Source organism: Rhinolophus sinicus, linkage group LG01 (assembly GCF_036562045.2).
Source record: "Rhinolophus sinicus isolate RSC01 linkage group LG01, ASM3656204v1, whole genome shotgun sequence".
NCBI lineage: Eukaryota > Metazoa > Chordata > Mammalia > Chiroptera > Rhinolophidae > Rhinolophus > Rhinolophus sinicus.
The window spans coordinates 2,708,298-2,733,019 of NC_133751.1; the positions used below are offsets into that span (position 1 = coordinate 2,708,298).

Sequence of the window (24,722 nt, forward strand, 5' to 3'; positions counted from 1 at the left end):
ACAACATGTGAGGGAGCGTGTCTGAACGGAATCACTCGGTACACTGCTGTGTGAACATGCAGTTCAGCATCATGCGTCTCAGTTGGCCATGAATCTCACGGTCCCTGCTGCCTCTAAAACCCTGATTCTGGATGCAAGTCTCCAGGGGTCTCCGCGTTGCCAAATGCACCCAGAATGACTTCTGGCCACATTTTGTTCGGTATCCAATTTTATTTTAGTACAAATTCAAATTTACAATCTACAGGGCTTCCAGAGCTAGAAGAAAGAATGTCTAACCCAGCTCCTCTATTTCCTATTTCCACTGCTTCCTGGGGGAGGCGCTGCCCTTGACTCTGGCAAGGCAGGAATGGAGGCCTGAGCACCGCCCACTGCCCAGCTGCACACGCACACGGGCTCCGCTCAGGGTTGGGACTGGCCTTGATCTGTCCCTATTGGCCAACTAGGGCTGTGGTCAGGGCTGTATCCTCCACCCCAGTTGCTGATAGAGTAGACCTGCCCTTACAGGTGGGGTTTAGGAGAGACCCAGGGCGCTGCAGTGGCCAGCGCACACCCCTGACAGCTTGGGGGCGCCTCCGGCAGTTGGCTGTGCAGGACACTCCCCCCCGCTGGACATAACCCCATTCCTGGTGATCATCCCCCCACCACGGCCTGACCGATGACTGTCTGGCCAGTATCCAGTCACCTTTCCTCATGGGAACTTTTACTAAATGATTCAGAGCCGATGGCAACTAGGGTCACAGGGAGTCCATCCTGGGCTGACCATTCCAGGCCACCCAGACAAATGAGCAGCAGCCCCTGAGAAGGGACGAGGGGGAGGGCAGGAGGGGAGCAGAGAGCGGTGAGCCCAGGACCCCCCAGCTTCCTGGCACCTGGATCCTGGGGCTTTGTTCTAGGGAGTCGCAGTGGCCTTACCGCAGCCTATCAGTGAGCCCCCACCCCACGTCCATTGAGACCCGTGCAAACCGAGGCCTTCCTGAACTGGTATAAGAATGTTTCTGGGTATCAAAAGCACTTTGACCAAACCTATTTAGAAAAACAGGGCTGGTAATTATGGAGCAGATGCCAGAGGGCTGCCAAACCCATGTCCAGCTGGGCTAAGGAGACTGGGCAGGGCAGTTTCTACAGGCCTGGGAGTGGAGTGACTTCTTTTTGATTCTGAGTCCAGAGACCTGGGACCTGATTCTATTGATGAAGTGCCCAGAGAGTCTGTGTTCCTTTTCTCCCCTCTGGACGCCTCATTCAGAGGCTCCTGGAGGGCAGGGTGCAGAAAGGGGCCCCTCCAGTCCCTGTTACCCAGCCACACATTGTGCCGTTTTGAGCCAGAAGGCAGGAGGACGGACGGGTCTCCAGGCCACCGGGCAGCTCCAGATAATCGAGTTTGCATGTTATGAGGTTAGGCGGAGAAAGATTTGATCACCTCTGGGCAGGAGCATCTGAGGGCGCTCTGTGGTCTTCCTATAAACCACTGCGCAGAGTTAAAGGGCCTCCAGGTTCCCTGGAAACTCTCCACCGGGAAACGTGGCTGCGTCTTTCAGCACGAGATGTGCAGTGAGGGTTGGGAAGGGCACCGCGAAGGGAGAGGAGACGGGAGTGAAGGATGAGCTGGCTGAACGCTCTGGAGAGGAAACAGGATTTCAATGTCGTGAGCCTGACAGGGACAGAGGACACAGGAAGAAGACAGCACAGACATGGGGCGGGGGAGGGGCTCCCGGCCGCAGCAAGACCAACGAGGCACTGAGGTGTTCACCCACAGGCGGCGGCTTCGCCTGTGCCAGGCCTTCCCGAGAAGGTTCTTCCACCGACTGGCACTGGGGCTTCCTCACATTCAGCCTGGACCTCTCCTGGGTCACCGCACAGTGTTTTTGTGAATCTGAAACGCGTGGGAATAAAGCCCCACTTTCCAGTTTGTAGGGACTGGTCCAGTGAGATCTCTCCGGTGACCAGTCCTTCAATCCAGCAGCAGATTCTGCCGTGGGGGAAGCTGGCCGGACTGTGACGCAGGCAGGTGTCCCGAAGCTCAGGTTCCACCACTGCCTCTTGCGAGGGAAGGGACCTCCGACTCCACTCCCAGCTCCTCTGTGCGTCCCTGACCTTGGAATGCAGCAGGCCCAGCGCCTGCTTTCACGTCCACCCTGGCCCTCACCACAGATGCTCACGGCTGCCACCCCGCCTGTTTTCAGACATGGAGGCCACGTTGGTCCGTGCGCCTGGGGCCAGGCTGGGTGCTGAGCAGCAGGCACTGTCTTCCATTTCTGCCAGACACCAGGTCTGGCTTTTGGAGCGTGCACTTAGGATGCATGCGTGCTCCCGTACACGGCGACTTAAAATTCACCCATGAATTCACATACGTGAAGACGTTTTAAAAGAAAGCTTTGAGAAGAGCTGGTCTTATGTCCACAATCTATTCTTTTCCTTCTTGCCTTCTCCTTTTTCAGGGTGGCTGACCAAGGAGCCGCTGGGGGGAGAACCGCCCAGAGCTGGGCCTCCGTGGTGCCAGGCGCACAGGGCAGGACCATAGGGAAGGGGAGAGGGCAGCCCGCAGGGGGCTCAGCTATAGAGGGACTGGGCAGGAGTGCCCGAGAAAGCAGGGGTGTGGGCTCCACATAGAAACATGACTCTCATTCACCCTGCCTTTGGGGCATCTATTCAGTCCAAATGTGGTTGGCTGTGACCAATGAGGAAGTTATTCCTCCTTTAGAGCTGAAAGGAGTTGGGGGAAGGGACTTGGGGGAGGGGGGGTCGTGATAGCAGCAGAGGAACGCAAACAGCAGAGGGGTAGCCAAGCACCCCCTCTGAGCACCCCAGGCTCTGTGTCCCCTGTTCTTCCACACCGACTGGGAAGCAGACCCCCAGTTCAGTTTTCTATTTCTATTTGAATAGAAATTCTTTGCAGCTGCTGAGAACACTTCTTGCTGCATTTGTCAAATTCTACTTTGGATTGGCACGAAGTCAATGACCCCTAGAAGTTGTGGGTTTCTCACACAGATATTTGTAGGGCTACGTGATGAAATGCTCCCAACCCAGGACAAAGACAATAACTGAATGGCAGTTTAGGTTTGGGTTGAGTTTTGCAGGCTAGGGAAGACCAAAACCACAACTATCACAGAGGAGTTCATTACGTGGGGCCAGGCAAGGTGGGGGATGGTGGGAGGTGCCCTGCAAGGGAGCAGCGGCCTCTGAATTCTCTCAGGGAGCCCCGATACGAGCTTCTTCACCAGGGAGACAATCTCACCAAGCTGGTGTGGCTTGATTCCCTTTCAAACTCACAGACAACGTCTGTGTTACTGTTCGAATTCATGAACAACTGTCTGTGTCATGCTGTTGGGGGCTGTTGTAAAACACGCAGTGCTGTTCATTGTCTCGCTGGTATCGCTTACACAAGCTGTGAGACGTTCTAGTCAATCACCTGAGCGACAGTTTCACAGCGTTTCTTTGACGCTGGAGTAATCATTCTGGAGCAAAATGCTCCACCTCAGAATTCTCCTACAGTCTTTCCCCGGGTGATTTTAAATGGTTACAGGGGAAGGTGACAGCCAGGTCCCAGAGGCAGATGCTGCGCCAAAGCATCTTAAACCTCAGCATTACACATCCTCCCACTTTTATTTACTCTTGTACCTTGACCACCATGTTGATTCATGATCAATGTCACCCTGACGTCAGAAATCTCCACCCAACCCAAGTAAGGGCACTGACTTCTACAAAGAGCCACACTGGCCTCCAAGAAACCGAAGGCCAGTGATCAAATTGCTCCAAGTGAAAAAGGGGTGGATGGCCAAAATCTGGAAGCAACCCAGACGCCCTTCAACGGGCGACTGTTAAACACGCTGCAGTCGGTACCGGCCGTGAAGCACTGCTCAGCAAGGAAGACGAAAGAACTACTGACCCACCCACCCACTGCCATGGGCCTCCAGGGGTCTAAGCTGGATGAATAAACGCCAACGCCAAAAGGTTACACCCTGTTTGATTCCATTCAGATGACACTCCTGCAATGACAAAATTATAGAGATGGAGAGCAGGTTGGTGTTTGCGGAGTTAGGGACGCGTGAGTCGTGGGGGTGGGGAAGGTGGGTGTGGTTTCAAAAGGGACAGAACTGTTCTGTATCGAGATGGTGGTGGAGGACACGAGGACCTATGCCTGCGATGGAACCATCTAGAACTGAATCCACGCACTCACACGGGCACAGCACAGGAGGCCTGAGGAGCGTGGTGGCTCGTCCCACCGGCAACATAACATTCTGGTTGGGACACTGCACTGTCGCTTGCAAGACGTCACCACCAGGGGAACCTGAGTGAAGGGACATAGGTCTCTCCATAGTATTTCTAACAACACATGAATCCACAATAATCCCCAAGAGCTTATTTGAAATAAGGTGATGGCACAAACTCGTCTGGGGTGTGAGGGGGATGCTTTGAGGAATGTATGCCCACATAGCCCTGGTGGGAGGTGGTGTGGCAGTACGCGTGCCCTCTGACCCAGAATCCCATTTCTAGGTTCTTTTTTCCCCCCTTCTTCCGCCTCCCCCCCCCCCCCACTCCGGTTCAAGCCATTGTTTCTCAGTCTAGTTGTGTAGGACACAGCTCCCTGGCCGGTGCTGGTGTTAGGAGCCTTGTGCTCCCCCAGCTGAGGAAGTTGTTCGCTGGTTGTCAGTCAGCCGCTCACAGCAGCTCTCGCTGGCTGGCCGGCCACTCACGCTGGCCACCAGCTGCAGATGGCAGCACACGGTAGCCCACGGCAGCACACAGCAGCCCACGCCAACCTCCGGCTGCTCACAGCGGCCCAGCTCCAGGGAGAGCTGTTGTTCACAATCTTAACTGTAGAGGGCGCAGCTCACTGGCCCATGTGGGAATCGAACCGCCACCAGGGTGTTGGGAGCAGGGCCCTCCCACCACCTGAGTCACCGGGCCAGCCCAGGAATTGCTCTTAAGGAAATAATAATAACAAACATAATAACAAGGCATTTATTAAGTATCAGGCACCATTCTGGGTGCTTTCCATAAATCAGTTTATCTTCATGGTAAGCCCATCCCTTCCCAGGTTCCCGCCCAAACCACTGTCCTATGCTGTCACTCTGCCAGTAAAGACACATTGCTAGGGACGTGCCTCTTCTTTATTAATTGCATGGGATTAAGCTAAATATCTCACAAAGGATGAAATTATTACATTTTAGTAAGTCTCCATGATGGAATATTCTATAGGCATTAAGATCACGTTTTTGAAGACTATTTCATGCTATATGGGAAATGCTGCTGATGTAATGCTGAGTGAAAGTGACCAGGATAAAAAATTATGCAAAGAAAGAAACACACAGGCGCCTGTCCACGCACACACACGCGCTCACTCACAGGAGAAAACAGCAGTGGGACAGGTCCTGAAGTGTTAGCAGTCTCGTCTTCCTGGTGTGATAATGGGTTATTTCATTGCTGTTTGTATATTGCTCTGCGTTTTTCAAATATTCTGCAATGAACACGCAGGGCTTTTATAACCAAGAGAGTATTTCCGTGGACCTCGCCGTGGAGCCTGGGGATCAATAACTGAGCAAGCTCACGGAGGGTCCCTCCAAGGAGCGCGCTCACAGCCATCCCATCGAACTCTTCAGAGAGAAAAAAGGTCTTTACCATTTTTATTTGGAAAGAGTACTATTTGGCATTAAGCCAAGCAGATGAGAAAATTAAACAACAGTTCACCAGAGGACAGAATTCAGAATTTAAATAGCACTTAGCCAGGAGTGGGGGGAACGTGTGCATGAGAGGGAGGCACCAGGAGTGAATCAGAGAGGAGGGGGAGGGGCAAAGACAGTGGCAGAACCGGGGTGGGGGTGGGGAGGGGGCGGAATCACATGATGGAGAGCAAAGACCAAGCCAGGTGCCTCCTGGGATGGACCCAGGGGGAAGGTTCTGGGCTGGCCACAGGTCCGGGCACACAGGCTGAACAAAGACCAAGGGAACCTGCGGCCCTGCAGACAGAAGGGGGGGAGGGGAGACGCTGCTCCCACCCGCACAGTCACTCTGGGTCCTGAGATGCAGCCCGGAGGCAGGCCTCACTCCCCCTAGAGAAAAAGGACTCCTGTTAAAGAATTTCTAAAGCTCCAAACCTTATCCCAATGCCCCTCAGATCCATTCATATTCAAAACCCCACTGAAGTGAGCTTTTTGAGGGGCTGCAGTGAGCTTGGGCCAGACAGCAGGGGGAAGCCACACCTAGACTCCCAGAAGGGGGTTCTGTAGACCAGTGCTGCCTGGGGGCATGTGATGAGGTGAGAGTGGCCCTGGCAGCACTGGGTTCAGACCTACTTCCTTTACGGAGATCTACTTAAACTCCTTTCCACACTAATTACAAAGCAACACTCAGCTGTAGTAACTTAAATATCAATGCATTCTAGGAGGGACATGTTACCTTAGGGCCCAGGTCCATTCGGTCGGTACCCGCGAGACAGCCCACGACCACCCAAGTGTTTCGTAGATGCCTGCTGGCTGGCGAGTCGCGGGGCCACACTGCCCAGGTATTCAAGCCCGTCCATGTTCCCAGAATGGTGTAGCCCAGGGCCCAACTCAGGCAGTGTTTGGGGGGCTGGGGGGCCGGCAAAACAAACAATGCTGATGCCGTGAGGCGTGGCTCTCGCCCTGAAGCCCCAATTCCAAAGGTGGTGCTCACACAAGGACACTCTGTTCCCACTGATCCTCTAGTGGGTGCTCCAGATTTGAATTTATAGGATAAATGGGGACTGACGCACGTCACTTAACAGTTTATATAAACTTTATATATTAGAATTGCATGTAAAATGATGAGAAAAAAACAGTTCAGTTGCTAAAATGGTGCAAGTCACTGCACTAACTCTTTGACATCGGGGCAGAGAGGGGCCTGGAAATGAGGACAGTTAGCAGAGTGAGCTTGGTGAACGGCTGCTCTTACTCTTAGCTGCTCCCTGCCATTCCAGCTGTCTCACTCACACCGCCAGGATCACCCCGCCGGACGTTGGTGCTGTGCACTGCTCCAGGCACAAGCAGGGGAGAGGGCTGGGTAGGGAGGAATCAGAGATGTGAGTTCACTTTCAGCCCCTCCTGTACCAGCTTGGCCCAGAGTGGCTTAATCTTTCTGAGGCTCTGATTCTTCATCTGCAAAGTGAGGAAAATCCCACCTCACCCACGGAGTGCTAGGATTCAGTGTGACATACAGAAGGCCTGGTATACATTAAGTGACAAGTTAATGGCAGCTGATTACAGGAGGGGCCCCTTGAAATGCTTCCTCGGGGTGGGAGACTCCTCCTTGACCCCTCAAAGGCCATTTGCACAAGTAAGATGCACTGAGAATGTACAGCCTTAGCTTCAACATGTGGGTGTTTCGGTAGAGTATGGGACAGAAGGATGTCTCTCTAACTGACCTTCCTGTATTGTCAGCCACATCCAACTATATCCAAATTGCAATGACACCCGGGTCATGTCCGTACAAGTGTGCATTAGTTACTAGGGTCACCAGGCAGGATTTAACAAAAAAAGCTGATAGGCTAAATGATCAATTTGACCTTACTCTGGTTAATGTTAGTTTTCTCTTCCATTAAATATGGAAGGAAGTCTTTGGAAGACGAGGTCCTTGTGGGCAGGACTGGGCCAGTTCCTTCGCATCCCAACAGTGAGCGTAGGATCTATCAGATCAGAGAAAGTATCCTCCTGTGTGAACGGAGTTGATGCTGAATTTTGTGTCTGCTGGTTTTATGTTCTACCACTAATAATGCCAATGCCACTATGACCACTATCATCTCCACCATCACTGCCATAATCATCACCATCACCACCATCATCACCATCATCACCACCACCACCACCACCACCATCGCCACCATCACCACCATCAACATCAACAAACACACCATCATCACCACCACCATCGCCTCTACCACCATCACCACCATCAGTCACCACCACCACCACCTAACAGGATTCAGCCCACACTTGGGCCAGAACCTGAGCCAAGTGCCTTACAAGCCCTATGACCTTGGTCCTTGTAAGAACCTCATAAGCTTGGTGACATCATCATTCCATCACAGATGAGGACTCTGAGCCACAGTGAGAAAAGCAGCTTGCTTGGCCTGGTCAGTGTGGTCCAGGGTGCAACTCGGACCCACCTGGCTCCAAGCCCAGAGATTCGTGCTATACCTGAAATCAGACTTTTAGTGGAGGTCTGCATGGGAAGTAGAAGTGGTCTCTTTGCCTATTTGCCACTGTCACTCCCTGTATTCTCTGTTTGTCTCATTTGCAAATTACAGACACTGCCTTCTGCTTGCATAGTTGGAATGACTATTGATGTGGGCCCTCCTCCCAGAGGAAAGCAAACCAATTCAAATTCCCTTTCTTTTGTCTATCAGACCATGGCTTGCTTTTTATAGCTTTTATAAACTATTAAGCTTTTATACAAGCGTCTATAAGCTTTCATAAGGCTTTGTCTGCCACAAACCAGAGCATTTCAGTCTGCCTCCTGGACCTCATGCTCCAGCTCTAGGAATTAGAACCCAGCCAGCCCAGCCCATGGAACAGCCAAACTCCAACCCACAGTGAATTCACAACTTTTCTATCTTTGGGTGAGTTAAAAAGTGAATTTCCATTACCTTTTGGGCACTCGAGAATTCCAAGTGTTTAACATATAAAACAAGTTAAAAAGAGACCAAGATCAAAATCCCACAGTTTTGTGTTATTACTCAAGAAATAAACACATGTTCACTAAAGAAAACATTGTACACTATCTACCCAGCTACCTATGTATATCTGCAATTCATCTGCAACTCACCTCTGATTATAAATTATATATAATTGTCCACTGTGGTGCCCCTTATTTTTAGAACACTTAACATTGATATCACATTAAGAATGGATTATAGTTACAAGCAACTATACACCAACAAATTAGACGACATGGAAGAAATGGATAACTTTCTAGAAGCACACAAACTTCCAAGGCTGAATCAAGAAGAAACGGAAAACCTGAATAGACTGATTACTATCAGTAAATTGAAGCAGTAATCAATAAGCTCCCAACAAACAAAAGCCTGAACCAGATGGCTTCACAGGTGAATTTTACCAAACATTGAAAAAAGAATTATCATCTATTCTCCTCAAACTATTCCAAAAAATCCACAAGGAGGGAAGGCTCCCAAACTCTTTTTACGAGGCCAATATCATCCTGATCCCCAAAACAGACAAAGACATTACAAAAAAAGAAAACCACAGGCCAACATCCCTAATGAACATAGATGAAAAAATCCTCAACAAAATATTAGCAAATTGAATTCAGCAACATATTAAAAAGATCATACACCACGATCAAGTGGGACTCATTCCTGGTTTGCAAGGTTGGTTCACTATCTACAAATCAATTAATGTGATACACCATATTAACAAAATGAAAAATAAAAATCATATGGTCCTGTCAATAGATACAGAAAAGGCATTTGACAAAATCTAGCAGTCATTTATGATAAAAACTCTTAGCAAAGTGGGAATAGAGGGATCATATTTCAACATAATAAAGATCATATATCATAAACCCACAGTTAACATCATACTCAATGGGGAAAAGATAAAACCATTCCCCTTAAGATCAGGAACAAGGCAAGGTTACCCACTTTCACCACTTTTATTCAATATAGTTCTGGAAGTTCTAGCCACAGCAATCAAACAAGAAAAAGAAATAAAAGGCATCCAATTGGAAGGAGGAAGTAAAATTGTCATTATATGCAGATGTCATGATATTATACATAGAGAACCCCAAAGACTCCACCAAAAGCTATTGAAACTAATAAATGAATTTAGTAAAGTAGTGGGATACAAAATTAATATTCAGAAATCAGTTGCATTTGTGTACACTAATAACAAACTATCAGAAAGAGAAATTAAGAAAACAATCCCATTTACAACTGCTTCAAAAACAATAAAATACTTAGGAATAAATTTAACCAAAGAAGTAAAAGACCTGTACTCAGAAAATTATAAGACACTGAAAAGAGAAATTAAAGAAGATACAAATAGATGGAAACACATACCATGCTCATGGATAGGAATAATTAATATTGTTAAAACTTCCATACTACCTAAGGCAATATATAGATTCAACGCAATCCCTATCAAATTACCAATGGCATTTTTCACAGAACTAGAACATATATCCTAAAATTTATATGGAATCATAAAAGACCCCGAATAGCCATGGCAATCTTGAGAAATAAGAACAAAGTGGGAGGTATCATCAAATAATACTATAATCAAAACAGCATAGCATTGGCATGAAAACAGACACACAGATCAACGGAACAGAATAGCGAGCCCAGAAATAAATCCATGTCTATATGGTAATTTAGTCTATGACAATGGAAGCAAGAATTTTTACATTGGGGTAAAGACAGTCTATTCAATAAATGGTGCTGGGAAAACTGGACAGACACATGTAAAAAAAAAAAGAAACTGGACCACCTTCTTACACCATATATGAGAATAAATTCAAAATGGATTAAAGATTAAAATGTAAGATCCAAAACCATAAAACTCCTAGAAGAAAATATGGGAAGTAAAAAAAAAAAAAACAAGAAAGAAAATATAGGAAGTAAATTTGCAGACATTACCCTTAGCAATATTTTTACTGATATATCCCCTTGGGGAAGGAAAGCAAAAGAAACAATAAATATATGGGATTACACCAAACTAAAAAGTTTTTTTCACAGCAAAGGAAATCATTAATAAAACAAAAAGGCATCCTATTGAATGGGAGAAGATATTTGCCAATGATACATCTGACAAAGGGTTAATATCCGAAATTTATAGAAAACTCATACAACTCAACACCAAAAAAACCCAAACAACCCAATTAAAAAATAGGCAGAGGACATGAAGAGACATTTCTCTAAAGAGGACATACAGATGGTCAACAGACATGAAAAAATGCTCAACATCACTAATCATTAGAGAAATGCAAATAAAAACCACAATGAGATATCACCTCACTCCGGTCAGAATGGCTATCATCAATAAATCAACAAAGAGCAAGTGCTAGCGAGGATGTGGAGAAAAGGGAACCCTTGTGCACTGTCGGTGAGATTGCAGATTGGTACAGCCACTATGGAAAACTGTATACAGAGGTATCTCAAAAAATTGAAAATGGAACTACCTCACGACCCAGCAATTCCACTCTTGGGTGTCTATCTAGAGAAATCCAAAACACTAATTCGAAAAAACATATGTACCCCTATGTTTATTGCAGTGCTATTCACAATAGCCAAGACATGGAAACAACAGAAATGGATTAAGAAACTACGGTACATTTATACAATGGAGTATTACTCAGCCATAAAAAAGAATGAAATCTTACCATTTGCAACAACATGGATGGACCTAGAGAACATTATGCTAAGTGAAATAAGTCAGACAGAGAAAGACAAATACCATATGATCTCACTTATATGTGGAATCTAAAGAATAGAATAAATGAGCAAACTAAACAGAAATAGTCTCAGAGATGTAGAGGAAAAGCTGAGGGTTGCTAGATGGGAGGGGGCTGGGGATGGGGGAGAAGGTGTAGGGATTAGAAGGTACAGATTGGTGGCCACAATATTGCCACAGGGATATGAAAGACAGTTTGGGGAATATAATCAATAATGTAAAGATTTTGTAGGGGGTCAGAGGGGCACATGTCTTATTAAGGAGACCACTTCATGGACCATGTAGATGCCTGATCACTGCACTGTACACCTGAAGCTGAGTAATACTGAATGTCAACTACAATTACATATGTAATATATATATAGTCACGGGATGTAAAGTACAGCATAGGGAATAGAGTCAAGGGAATTGTAACAGCTACGTACGATGTCAGAAGGGTAGTAGACTGGGGGTGGGGGGTTATCACTTTGTGGGGCGGTTTCTGTACCCAGCCCGAGAGACGCTCGCATGCCGAGCAAACCCACGGGCAGACTTCTTTCTCCAAGGAGAGGCACGGCCACGCAGTGTTTTGTGGCCTCACCGGAAGCTGGCCTCCCAATTCAACTCCCAGCTCTGTCTCTCACGGACTTGGGGACTGTGGGCAAATTCCTTATTCTCTTCATCGCATATTTTCCTAATCTGCACAGAGGGAAGATACCAGTAGCCTCTATAAAATACTTACAAAGATACCCTACGTGCTGAGCACTATACAACGTCTGCGAGGCAGATGCTACCCTTGCTTTACAGATGTGGCTACTGAAGCCCCAGATCATGCAGCCAGCCCACAGCGCCGCAGAGGCGAACCCCAGCCTGCGGGTTCCAGGGCAGCTGGATAAGCAACGAAGGTGGTGGTGGTGGTGGGGGGGTTGGGTTGGCGTTCTGGAGGGCTCCACGGCCTCCCAAGGTTCATCTCTCTATCACGCACCTTCTCCGGGGTCCAGCACACAGGAGACCGTCAATAAACATCTTTTAGGTGAAAGGATCTAAGAAGCACATTTGCTTAACATGGATTAATTTAATCAAATTGTACAGCAAAATGTGGTGGGGAGTAAAGAGCTATCTAAGACCCCACCCAGAACATGCAGCTGGCAGGCAGGGGAGGCAGTGATGTGAACAACACACACGAAAATAAGGGCAGGTTTGACAGATGCTGTGAGAGGGCTGACAGGAGCGGGGAGGCGACAGGAGCAGGGTGGCCTAAAGCAGGAGGGGACGGGAAGGTGTGGCCTCCTCGCTTTGCCCACCCACACCCCAGACCAACGACCCTGCTGGGGGAGGATGCAGCGATCATGAGAGCCTGGATCATGCAGCCTGTGGAGCCAAGGACATGTGGTGTGAGCTGAGGCTAGAAATGTATTTACAAGGAAATGGCTAAGAGCCCTGTGGCCCCTGAATAATGCCCATGCCCCAAAGACACCCAGGAGGCTGTGAACGTCACCTTACGATCGCCAAAGTCTCTGTAGATGTGAGCAGGTTAAGGATTTTGATATGAGGTTATGCTGGATTGTCTGGGTGGGCCCCTAAAGATGACCACAGAGTCACCGGGGAGGCACAGGGAAGGCTGACAACACACACACAGGAGAAGGCTGGGATCGTCTCTGCAGGTGATGGGGGTCCTTTAAGCTGTGTGCGGCACGAGCGGATACTGGGACCACACTTCAGGAGGGGCCAGCAAGAGATGGATTGAAGGCTCACAAGCAGGTCAGAGGCTGCACCCCCCACCCCCACCCAGAGCTTATGTGGGTCTGGGTGGGAGCAGGGAGGCTGGAGGGGACAGCCTGGGAACTCAGGGGAATTCCTGTCCTGGTTGAGGGTGTTCCTTACAGGACGCAGCTACCCAGACCGTGTGCACACGCCCTCCGGCTCCCAGGGCTGGGTGGGACGTCTGGGCCCACTGCCTACCCCTGCGTCTGCCTCAGGCCCCTCTGCACAGAACCCGTTTGTCAGGGCTGACCCACTCACCGCTCCTGTCTTCTTTCTGGGTTGCTTTTTTTTGTTGTTTTCACTTCTGGTGTCTGAGGCCAGTCTCCACTGTCATAAATAATGGATCACAGGGGATTGAAAATGCAAAGAGCAAGAAGCCAAGAGCACAAGAAACGTGCCGAGCTGGAGCTCACTCCGGAGGGCTGTGTTATGGGTGGAGGCTCTGAAGGGGTCTCTCGGGTTACAATTTGCTTTACACCTTGAGCTCAGAGTCAAACAGGCAACTGTGGGTGCACGGCCTTCGCATTGCCCCTCATGGCGCCCTTGCCCTGCTCTTCTACTCACTTCTCCCCTGGGCCCGACATGGCTCTGTCGCATCAGGCTCCACTGTGGTCCCTGGGGTCAGAGTCCCTTGCACCTGTGGGGGGGAGGGTGGAAGAGGAGGTGCTGGGGAGCAGCTGGGCCACAGCCCCTCAGGGACCATCCATGGGGAGCCCTCTCCCAACATGCAGCCCCTGCAGCCCTGTCTCAAGGTGGGATGTGAGAACGGCGGACGCTGGACCAGGATGAAAAGACGCAGAAGAAACCGTGTGACAGCGAGACCTGAGACAGGAAGGAGGAAAGGACCCTGCCCCAGCTCAGACCCAGGGAGCGCCGCTGGCCTGGTAAGCAAGCGTCATGGAGCGGGAACTGAGGCTCACACGGGCACCCTGTCAACAGTGGCCATCACAATCGGGGCCCTGGAGAAAGGCTGTGGGGTTCGCTGGCTGTGTGGACGGGGCAGCCCAAGGAGCGTCCACCTGCAGTGGGGAGAAGACCATCCTTCCTCCCTCCATTGCGCCCTCTTTTTCCTTTCCTTTTTTCGCTTGCAATTTCATTAGAAAAATTGAACTTGGTTTTCCTGCCAGAAAAGAAATGTCTCAGAGCGTGGGCGACAGGGGCCTCGAACTGGTCCAACTTGGTTCCACGCCTGCCGCTGCGGTGGCTGGAGCGGCCTTCCCACTGTCCTGGGTGTTGTCCAGGCCGAGTCTGCCAGACGGGAAACCTTGCTGCCTCCCTGTAGCTGCTACACGCACCCCCCAAGATCGGGGTTTCTGCTCAATGCCATCGGACTTTGTGGTGGCTGGTCACTGTGACAGAAGCTCAGCCCGGGCAGTGCCATCCTGAGACCAGCATCATACTGTTGGCACGGCCCACGTCACCAGCACCCGTGTCACAGCGTGTCCAGGCCACGACGCCCAGGCAGCCTTCCTTGCTGAACCGAAGAACCTCTCTCGGGCCCACCATGTTCAGTTTGATGCGTGGGCTCCCAGCAGTTGGCTGAAAGCCGCTAACCCCGGGAGCTTTCTTCCAGAAGCCAAGCCTGGCACATCAGAGGGGCAGGTGGGAGCTAGAGGCGCCTCACGGCCATTCTGTGTCTGGACCCGATTGGCTCTGGGTTTCCTCTCAAGGCTGCCGACCTATCATCTGGAGGACGCACAGTGGGTTCATCGCAGGGGCTGAGACTGAATCAGGAAGCCCAGACCAGTGGGACCTGGAGCATTCCAGGAAGCCTGGCACCCAGCGGTGGCCCCGGCTACTCCAGGAGACCCAGGGTCCCCAAGCCCTGCAGAGGTCTGTGCTTTGGGGAAAGGCCTGGGAGGGAAGGTGCTGAGCGGAGAACTAGTTGGAAAAAATGGGCTATGGGGCTTGGCACCCTGTATCACATCTGGGTGATATGCTGGGGTGCAGGGAGTGGGGGTGGCTGGGCGGAAGGAGGCCTCGACATGTCTGCAGGTCAGAATATCAGTCTGTGTCGGCCGGCACGTCCGCGCACACTCTCCAGGCTCATTCGTGGGAAGCCCTCAGAATCCGCCACGATTCTAAGGGGCAACACTTCAGGCACCTGCAGGTGTTACTCTGGGAAGAGCCCTCCGCCTGCCCCGCCCACCAGGTGCCTCGTCACCTGCCAGACGCTCTGCTGAGCCTCGTCATCCACGCATCACGTCTCAGGTCCCTGAAGCTGTGGCCCTTCCATCCCCTTGTCAGCACGGTGCCACCCAGGGCTGCTCAGAGAAGTATTTGTGGAGGAAACTCCTACACGGCCCCATTTTCAACTTGGCCACAGGCAGCTCCTCTGTGGACTCTCGTTCCTTGGACTATTCCAGGCCGTCTGCCAGGAGGGCACAGATGCCATCTCCCATCTCTGCTGCTTGGGGCTCAAACATGTCGGGACCATGGCGGCGTGTCCTGGCGGCTCAGGGGGTGTCTTAAGTCCGAAGGAGTCCAAATGGCCATGCAGTCATTGGCCACCTCTGCAGTCACATGTCCCAGCACTTCCTGAATAGCTTCTAGGCTTTGGATGTTATTAATTGTGATGGTAAACATTCCAGGCTTGCATGACATGCTGCACTGACAGATGTCAGAGCACGATGACCACTAACTGTGAAACTTTAACCACCACTCACATCGTAAATCTCCCCATGTGAAACTTACACAACCATGAATGAAAACCATTTGGGTGCTGTTTCCCAAAGCACTTTAGAAACGGTGGGAGCAACAGACATGGGACAGATGCGGTCGCCAGCCACACCCAGCTGCTTCTGTCGACAGCGCTCTGTGTTAGCTGTTCTTGCAATTGTAAGCCTAGGTGGAGAGATTATTAAAGATCTCCAGATAATGCCGCATGTACTCCCTCCTCTTCTGTTACATGTAAGGCCATAAAAGTTTTTGTAGAATCCCAAAGGCAGAAGCTGTGAGGATAAAGAGTCTGAATCGCCGGGTTCCATTAACTGCTGTGCTTACAAAATAAATTAGCGCAATGTGCCACTGGCCCCCAAGGTGACTGAACCCCATCTGGACAGACAGTGCCCTGGTCACCCTAAAGCTGTCATTTGGTGGCAGCTTTTCCTGACGGCAGTGCTCTGGGCTAAACCAAGGAGAGCTTGACAATGACGAATGCCACCAACTCCTGCCATTCCACGGTTGGCTCTTTGTTCCCCCAAAACCCCCCTCAGCCAGGCAGCTGTCTGAGGTGGCATATGGGGGACCTGTGGGGGACGTGTGGCCAGCAACCAAGTGACACACACAGCAGAGTGCTCCTGGGCCGTGATGGACAGTGAGTGGCCAGGCAAGCCTTCTCTGAGCACAGCTTGTTTTAGCAGCAAGGCTGATGTCCCTTGCTAAGTACTGTGCCATCACTGCCACCACCACCTCCTCCAGCAGAACAAATGACCCTGCAGCCTGGGGACCATGCCTACACGGAGTGGTCACCCTCGCTCCCTCCTCATGGCAGCCCCACCTCTGAAAGGGTTGGAGGAGAAATGAAGGGCATTTGTGGTCTTTTTTTTTTGGGTGGGAAGAATGCGGGAACGAGGGCACATTGGGGGCTCATCTGGGAAGCACAGCCGCACGCAGTCACTGAGCTGGAAGCGCTGTGGGCTGGCCGGCCTTCCACCCCACAGAGTGGGCCACCTGGACACCTGGCCCTGTGCTGGAGCCATGGCGGGGTGCCCAGTGGCCACCGGCCAACTTGTGAGCATGAGGCTACCAGTCTCAGTAAGTCTTCCTCAACCAGACATTCAGCTGTCCTGAATCGACAACACGGATAAATAAATGACAAACAAATAAAAACAACCACGACTTTAGCCCCTGACAGCAGATGACATACATTCACACACTGAATCACAGTCCTTTGAGGCAGATGCTCCCTTCGCCCCACTTCGCAGACGGAGACCCCAAAGCACGTAAGCAGCTTGCACACGCGCCGGGTCCAAATGCAGACAGGCTTGCTCCAGAACCCTGCTCTCGACCCTGCACCACGTTCCTGGTGACTGAACAGAGTGCAGCTGAACCTGAAAAGCATGTCCTCAGGTCCCTGCCTGTGACACGTCACATGTCACAGACTACACCACACACCACCCTCCTAGATGAACAACTACGCCTGGGAAATGGGGAGGGCTGCAGGGAACCCAAAATTTGTCAGAAGACACAAGGATACACCGTTGTAAACTGAGGAAATGAGAATGGAAGTGACTGAGGTTTAAAAAATATCGGGCAGATTCGCTGACGGCTGGACAGACAAACAGAACGTGTATAAACACACCATAGAAAGGTATTCAGCCTTAAAATGGAAGGACATTCTGACGCCTGTGCCAACACGAAGGAACCTAGAGGACATGGTGCTGAGTGAAGTAAGCTGGTCACAGAAGGACAAATACTGTGTGATCACCTCACAGGAGGTTCCTGGAGGCGTCACATCCATAGGCACAGGAAGTGGATGGTGGGGCCAGGGGCTGGGAGGGGGAGGGGAAGCTAGTGTTGAACGGGGACTGAGTTTCAGTCGGGGAGATGAAAAGTTCTGGAGGTGGATGGTTCTGATGGTTGTGCAACAATGTGAGTGTGCTTAATGCCACTGATCTGTACGCTCAGAAGTGGTTACGATGGTAACATTTTGTGCTATGTGTATTTTACTACAGTTTAAAATGGTGGAAAAAATGTTAGCAGGGAATCTAAAGCAAAGTGAATAAAACATTTGGCTGTAATTGCATCCAGACCAAGTTTCCAGGGGTGCTTCGCGTTTCTGCTGTGGGCAAATGCTCTTGTGGGACGAGCAGCTTTGGGAAACAAGGACACGGTGTGGGGGTGGGGGTGGGGGGAGTGACAAGCAGACGGGGATGGGGCTGAGGCAAATAACCCGATGGTCACCTGCAGAGATATTTCCTGACATAGGAAATGTCTGGAACCCTCCACGGCAGCTGAGTGCATCTGCATGGTGACCCACCACGACGGTGAACCTATGTGCCCAGGGACAGGTGCGTGCACTTTTTCACTCCCAAAGGCCGGTCTCTAGGTGTGCACTACCTTAGAATATATTGTTTTCTCAGAAAGATTCAGAACTTTGGAAATGCAGCCCCTGACCCACAGAAGCAGGAGGCAGCAGCCTGGCGAGCTGAGCAGGAGGCTGTGTACGGTTCCATGTCGAGCTCAGCCACTAGCTGCCCAGCTGGGTTCCACAGAGTAGGAGTGCGTGTGCCCAGCTGTGGGTGTCTAAGTGGCCAGCTCTCGTCACACTGCCTGTCTGGCCCGGGGAGCAAGTGGGGGACAAGGGGGACTCCTTCACCGGGGCAGGACCAGCTGGTGGGCTGCTGCTATCTTGTCAGGTGGACACTTGAGGTCCCTGTGTCTCTGGGAACTCTCTTAGCCCTCTTGACCAAAGACCTCCCCCAGTCCCCAAAAGTGTGGCCTGTTGGGTCGCCCGCAGCCGGGGGAGCGGGTGACTGGATGGAGATCGTTCAGTTTATGCCACTTATTGTAGGAGAGATGGAGGATGGCATGCCAGCTACCCCACAGGCAGCAAACCGAGGACAGGGGTGCTGGGACCCAGCCTGCAGTGACCCAAGGCTACCCGCTGGCCCAGTCCCTGCTGCCCCCTGCCTGTTGCTGGCACCGAGACCCCCGGCTGCTTCCCTGTTTCACCCGTTTGCATGTCGTTCACACCAGTGGGTCTGACGTGCACGTCCTGGCCCTCCCTCTGCCCTGGCTTTCCTTCCCTGATGACCAGAGCTGTATTCTGCACGTCTCTGAGGCCAGGCAGCCCCTCAGTGCCCAAAGGCTGAGGCTACTGGACCCCGTCGTCTCAGGGTGGAAGTGCCCCCATTCCAATACGAGAGTAGCCTCTGCCAAGTCAGAGGTGAAGATGCCCTGGGCAGTGGGACCCAAGGTCTTGGGGTCCTTGGCACTGCCTCCCTCTCTGTGCTTCAGTCACAGTGGGCTCCCAGAGATGCAAAACAAGGGACAACAAGTCACCTGCCATCGCTTCTTCCAGAGTCTGCATTGGCAGGTCCGGGGCGGGGGAGGGGCTGAGGCGTGGGGAGGGGCCATGCTGTGCCCAGGCCAAGGACAGGACAGGTTTACTGAGCCTCCCCATGTGACGAGCACTTTTCGGGTATTACTTAGTGCCATCTGCAGTCACCCCACAGGGGGCACCACCACTGTACCTACTTCATCTAGGACAAGGTAACGTCCCTTGGGCTTCCCAGCTGGCAAGTGGCAGAGCAGGGCACTGCGAGGCTGTCTGTCCCAGCACCATGGCCTCCACCGCTCCGCGTGACTACCAAGAGAGGTCTCCTTGTGATTATCTGTCACTCTGATGACATCAGTGGGGTTCAAGGCTCTAGCCATCCCCCTCCAGGGGCCTCCAGGGGTCGGACATGTCCGGTTTAAGTGGCCTTCAGACCAGGGCAAGAGAGGGGGAGGGAGGCCCCCTGACGTCTCGGCGTCCTTGATACGACAGCACCTGCTGTGGCATAGCAGGCAGTCAGGCTGATTTACTTCAATGGCTGATCTACTTGTTAGAAAAGAGACTGAAATAGAGACGCTTATTAATTGTCACAGCCCAGCTCTGACGCCACTAGAGACAGAGAGGTCATCGCAAGCCAGGGTTCGGGCTGGGAATCAAAATGTCCTGCTCTTCTCCCCATCACCACTGGCCCCACTTCTGTTTCCACACTGGAAACCAACCCCAAAAGGGTGTGGGATCACCCCCTTCTCCAACTTCCCTTGGTTGCAATGTGGCTTATTTTACCATTTCAATATCTGTTTAAAGATCTTAAGTTGCAAACATTTAAAGGAAGATAAATGGACATTGCTGACGACGGCCAGGGTTGGGGGTGTCACCGTCACCTGGCAGGCATGAGGGGAGCAGACAGGTACTCCAGAGCCCAGAGAGCTCTCGATGGCTCTGCCTGGCCCTAGGCAAGGACCCTGCCAGTGAGCAGAAGGACGCTCTGAGCAGAGGGCCAAGCAGGTATGCAGGTGTTATGAGGAAAGGAAACTTTCATGGGGCTTTGCCAGGTGGCAGGACAGACACATTCCAGGAGGGGAAAGGTGCCCGTGGGCCAGGGAGGCAACCACACCAGACAGTCAGTCTTGCCCATACTAGGCTTCTCACCAAACCCAAGTCCAAGGTCAGGCGAGGGGCATCTCACAAAGGCTTCCTGCTGCCACACTGGGAAGGTCAGCAAATACACACCCGGAGGAGCCACCAGGCAGGAGCCCCTCGGACTCCCCAGCACCGAGCGCACGGTCCCACCAAGCCCAGGCACCCCAGCTGAGCGCACCTTTCTCTGTGCACAGGTGGGAGAAAGGAGCAGGGGCCGAGGCCGGGGTTCCCGGGCCAGGGGACGCTGTGGAAAGGAACAAGCAAGCCCTGGTCACAGACAAGACACCTCAGCTTCCAGAGTGGAGTCCTCCGGCGCAGGGTCCCCAGCTCTCCGGGGGTGGGGACCTGGCTCCCTCTCCCTTCTCCTTCACCTGGTACCAAGAGGTGCCAGGTCAACCCGGAGTATGAGGTGAGTGAGAGGTGACCTTTCTCCAGCTTGGAAACCCCAACCGATTCGGCTCTCAACCAGGGTTACAAATCCCAACAGTGTCAACAGCAAAGGGAGAGGGTACCGAACAAGGCCAAGAATGAGTGACAGACATTGCAGGGATGGCACAGCTTTCAGGACCATGGCCCACCTCCTCCCCTACTTGTCTCAGTTAAATGGCATCTATGGGACACAGAGAGAGAGCACCCACAGTGCCATCCTGTTCCAGCAGCGTTCCGGCTCTGTTTACATGATCTCGGTTACTCTGAGAGACTGAGGTGACTCTCCCACTTTACAGACAAGCAGGATAGCTCAGAGCACCCAAGGGACTTGCCCATGATCGTAGAAAGTGGTGGCACCCTCGCAACATCAGATCTGGCCCCTCCCGAGGCCACGGCCTCCCTCCTGAATGCCCAAGGTCATCCAGGGCCACCTGCAGGGCTGTTTTCCTGGCGATCACCCCAACCTTGGGTGTGTCACCTGTAAAAAACCACCCTGCCAACAATGACAGCAGAGCCTGCCAGGCGCGGTGCTCCCCTCCTGCCCTCTGGAACCTCTCTTCCACTTTTCACCCATTTCCAATCATGTTTCTCGAGGAGACCTTTGGGAAGTTCTTGGGAAGGATCTGTCACTTCTGACCTGGTGACAGTGTCTCATCTCACCTCTTTCAAACGATAAAAAGGCCGATCTTTGCTACTTCTCATCTGGTAGGGCAGAAGACGTGTGCCTGTGTATGTGTGTGCATGTTTGCACTTTTGTGTGTGTGTGTTATGTGTATGCTTGTGCGTCTGTGTCTATTGTGTGTGCATGTTGTGTGTGCACGCTGAGAAGGACAGTACTGAGCCGTTTGTCCCTCCCCACACTGCTGTGTCGTACAGGTGCCCGGTCCTGGAGTCAGAGACCTGGGTGTGGTCCTGCCTCTGCCGTTGACCAACTGCCCGGGGCTGATGACATGAAGGGGCTGACCAGCTGCCCAAGCAGATGCTTCCTGTTCCCTGTTATCTGATTCTACTAAAGTGCAGCATCGTGAAGGAAGGGCAGCCTGTGCTTCTCATTTCACCGGGATCAATCCAGGGATGGGGTGAGAGTGAGGGGGCTTGTTGACAAGTCTATCAGCACAGGCAGCGGCACATCTGAGCCCCGGGAGCCCCAGACCTACAGAACACCTCCTCTGTGCCTGTAGGGCATCCCTCCCAGGCTCCCCAGCTGGGGTGCTCCTGGAGAAGAGCTAGGGGAAACTGTTCAGCTGATGTTTGGAAGGTGGCCTCACTCTGGCTTTTCCCTGTGGGGGGTCTCGGGGCAGCTAAAGAGAGCCCTTCTCTAAGCGAGCTCAGTGATTGTCCCTCTCTGCCAATCAGAAGCAGGGGTCAGGACTCTCTGGACCCATGCCAGGGGCTTAGAAGGGGAGGGGCCATCAACATGGGGGGCCTGCTCTGGATCTGGATGCCTTTCCTATGAAATTCAAGTTGGTTAGGGACAATGGACATTTGGTGGGCTTCATATCTCCAGAGAAGGGCTGGTCCAGCGGGCCACCTAGTCCTTCTGTAGGTCCCCTAGTCTCTCTGCAGGGGCCCAGGAGGTAGAGCAGCCCAGGTCACCCTCTCTGCAGTCAGAGCTGACCACCTGCGGGGACCGGGGACACGCAGCTGGAGCAGCCCTTGCGGTGCCAGCCCCGCCCCCCAGCACCTGCTCCTGGGCCAGGAAGCAGCGCGGGTCCTCGCAGGGGGCGGCTTGCGAGGGCGCCCCCCATGGGCAGGGGCCCTGTCTCGCAGGTCTGCCTACAGGCTCCTGGGGGTCTTTCAGCCGGAAATGAAAAGGTTAATGTACCAGCTTCCGAACGTACAAACTCAGCCTAATCAGATGTGTTACAAAGAAAGCTCTGCCCATGAAATGGAAAAAAACCCCTGCGAGGCCCCCCTCCCACGGTGGGCCGGCCGGTTCGTGGGGGACACCTGCCCCGCAGAGCCCCGCCACCCCTGGACGAAGTTGTCGGAGGCCACAGCCCAGACAGGGACGCGCGGACGCACGGACGACGGTCCCCTACTCCCGCCTGGTCCCCCACCCCGCCGCCGCCGCCGCCGCCGCGACCCCCGCTGTCACCCGGGGAGGAGCCCCCGCGGCGGGCTCGCACAGCGGGGTCGCGCGCCGGGAGGGGCCCTGTGGCTTCCGGGGGAGAATGGGAAGGGGGTTACCTTCTGAATGCGTCCATCGATGTCCAAGTAGATGGCCTTGGGCCGGTAGCTGGAGGAGCCGGACCCCATCTTGCGCCGAGCGGCTGCACTTGGACTTTTTACTGTACTTTCTCGACGCCAGCGCCGCGAGGAGGGCGGGGCGTGGGAGGGAGGCGGGGGCGGGCGGCGGGGACGAGGGACCAGCCAACCAGAGCGCCGCCGCCTCCGCCGGCTGGCGCGTCTCCTCCCTCGCTCCTTCCCGCCGCCTCCCCCTTTCTCCCTCCCCCCTTCACTCCGTTCTCCCCGCTTCCCACATTTGAGGCACGCTCTCCTCTTCTTCCGCTGGACTCCAGTCGCCTCGGGGACAGGGCCAAGTGGGCAGCCTGTCTCCAAGTGCCCTCTGGACAAGTGCCCAGAGCTAGCGACACCCTCTGGCAGCAGGGCTGGTCTCCTCCCCATGTGACCAGACTCCCATAGCGACCTCCGCCGGTGGACACGCAGGCCTCAGCGAGCACCTGGCGGGCATGGCGCCCTGAGCTATTTGTGGTCGCGACCCAAGCCCAAACACCACTTAGCAGAGAAGAATCTCCCCAGTAGGTCCGTCTCCCCTGCTGTGACCGAGCCCTCCTGTAATGTGAACAGGAAACGGGAAAAGTTCCTTCTCATTCATGCACATCCGTCCCCTAACTTTTCTGTACATTCTAGGGAGTGACAGCCTCTTCCAGCTGCACCAGGAGCTGAAATGGCAATTTTATTTCTGTCTTTAATGTAGCCGAGCGTTAGGACGACCCAGCCACCAGCTCTTTGCTGGTTTCAGCACTGTTCTGTCCCCACCCCTCTGTTAGCTGCCACAGGGAGTGTGGGAAAAGCAGGAGGGGGAAAGGAGGGGTTTCAGCAGATGTGACCTGCAGATCACAGTGGGGGCTGCCTTTGGTTCCGGTTCCACAATTCTCTTGGGGCTCTCGCGGTGGGAAGCATTGGAGGGGAGGGTGAGTGGACCTCAGTGTCTGTTACTTTGGGAGGCAGTGTCCGGCTTGTTTCCTTCTGAGTGAATCCCAAGCCACTGCCTTCCATCTGTTGAATGTCTGGGTTTTGCTGCTCGAGAGAGTTCCTGGTGCACACAGGCTCCTGTCTCCCCCAGGCCTGCCTGAGCTGGGCTGACCACTGCCATGGCTCAGCCATTCCCTTTCTCTTCCCGGCCATCTGGCCTCCACCTGGCACACTGTCACTGGCTCTCCAGACTTCCTCGGGGCCTCCTGGAGCTCCGGGGAAGGTGGGCTCAGCATCTTCAGGTGAAGCGTCTTCCTCAGCCTTCGGACAGCCCCGCACGTGTCACTTCATGTCCCTTGCCTGCTCATGGGGGCTCTCAAAGGATGATGATGCTTTGCCCTTCCCTGCAGCTCAGTGACTGGGCCATGTCAGACCTGGGCACCACGAGACTTGCTTTGCAAGTGACTGGGGGTGAAAAGGGAGCAGCCAGGAGGCCTTTGAAGAGCGTGTGGGGAGGTGACCCCAGCTTGGTGGTTACAGTTGGCCCCCTGGTTCAGAGCTGTGATAATGTGTCCCCAGAAATGGGAGCGAGCGCTAGTATTACGGTTCAACGCTGTTGTTGAATGTCCTGATGCTATTTTGGCGAATCCAGCGACTGATTTGTGGGGCTGGTGTACTGCCTGGCGTGGGAATCTCACCGCCTGGCAGATGGCTCATTAGCTTGATGCTTCTTTATTCTCCATGTGTTATTGTCATCTGACCCAGGCCTCTCGAATCATCTCCTTCTAGCGCCCTGGAAAGACGAGTGCCCTCACACAGTGTGCGTCTCT

General features: G+C 52.8%; 1 protein-coding gene and 1 long non-coding RNA gene across 7 annotated transcripts in view; both read right to left on the reverse strand.

Annotated features, from left to right (window-relative positions):
- Positions 1-23,074, reverse strand: part of PDE9A (phosphodiesterase 9A) — a 90,683-nt gene extending 67,609 nt beyond the window's left edge. For 2 of the 6 annotated variants that reach the window (XM_074324826.1, XM_074324821.1), the window contains exon 1: positions 22,924-23,074. In XM_074324826.1, coding sequence (XP_074180927.1) covers positions 22,924-22,992 — 69 coding nt within the window. In that variant the 5' untranslated portion in view covers positions 22,993-23,074. Of the gene's footprint in view, positions 1-13,727; positions 13,801-22,923 lie in introns of all 6 variants that reach the window. The other 4 variants (XM_074324818.1, XM_074324815.1, XM_074324827.1 and 1 more) reach the window with 3 other exon arrangements.
- Positions 5,605-13,721, reverse strand: LOC141570012 (uncharacterized). Its single transcript, XR_012493771.1, has 2 exons — positions 13,422-13,721; positions 5,605-12,979 (listed from the first exon to the last, which is right to left on the reverse strand). It is a non-coding gene; the product is annotated as an uncharacterized LOC141570012 (long non-coding RNA).
- Positions 23,075-24,722: the final 1,648 nt, after the last annotated feature.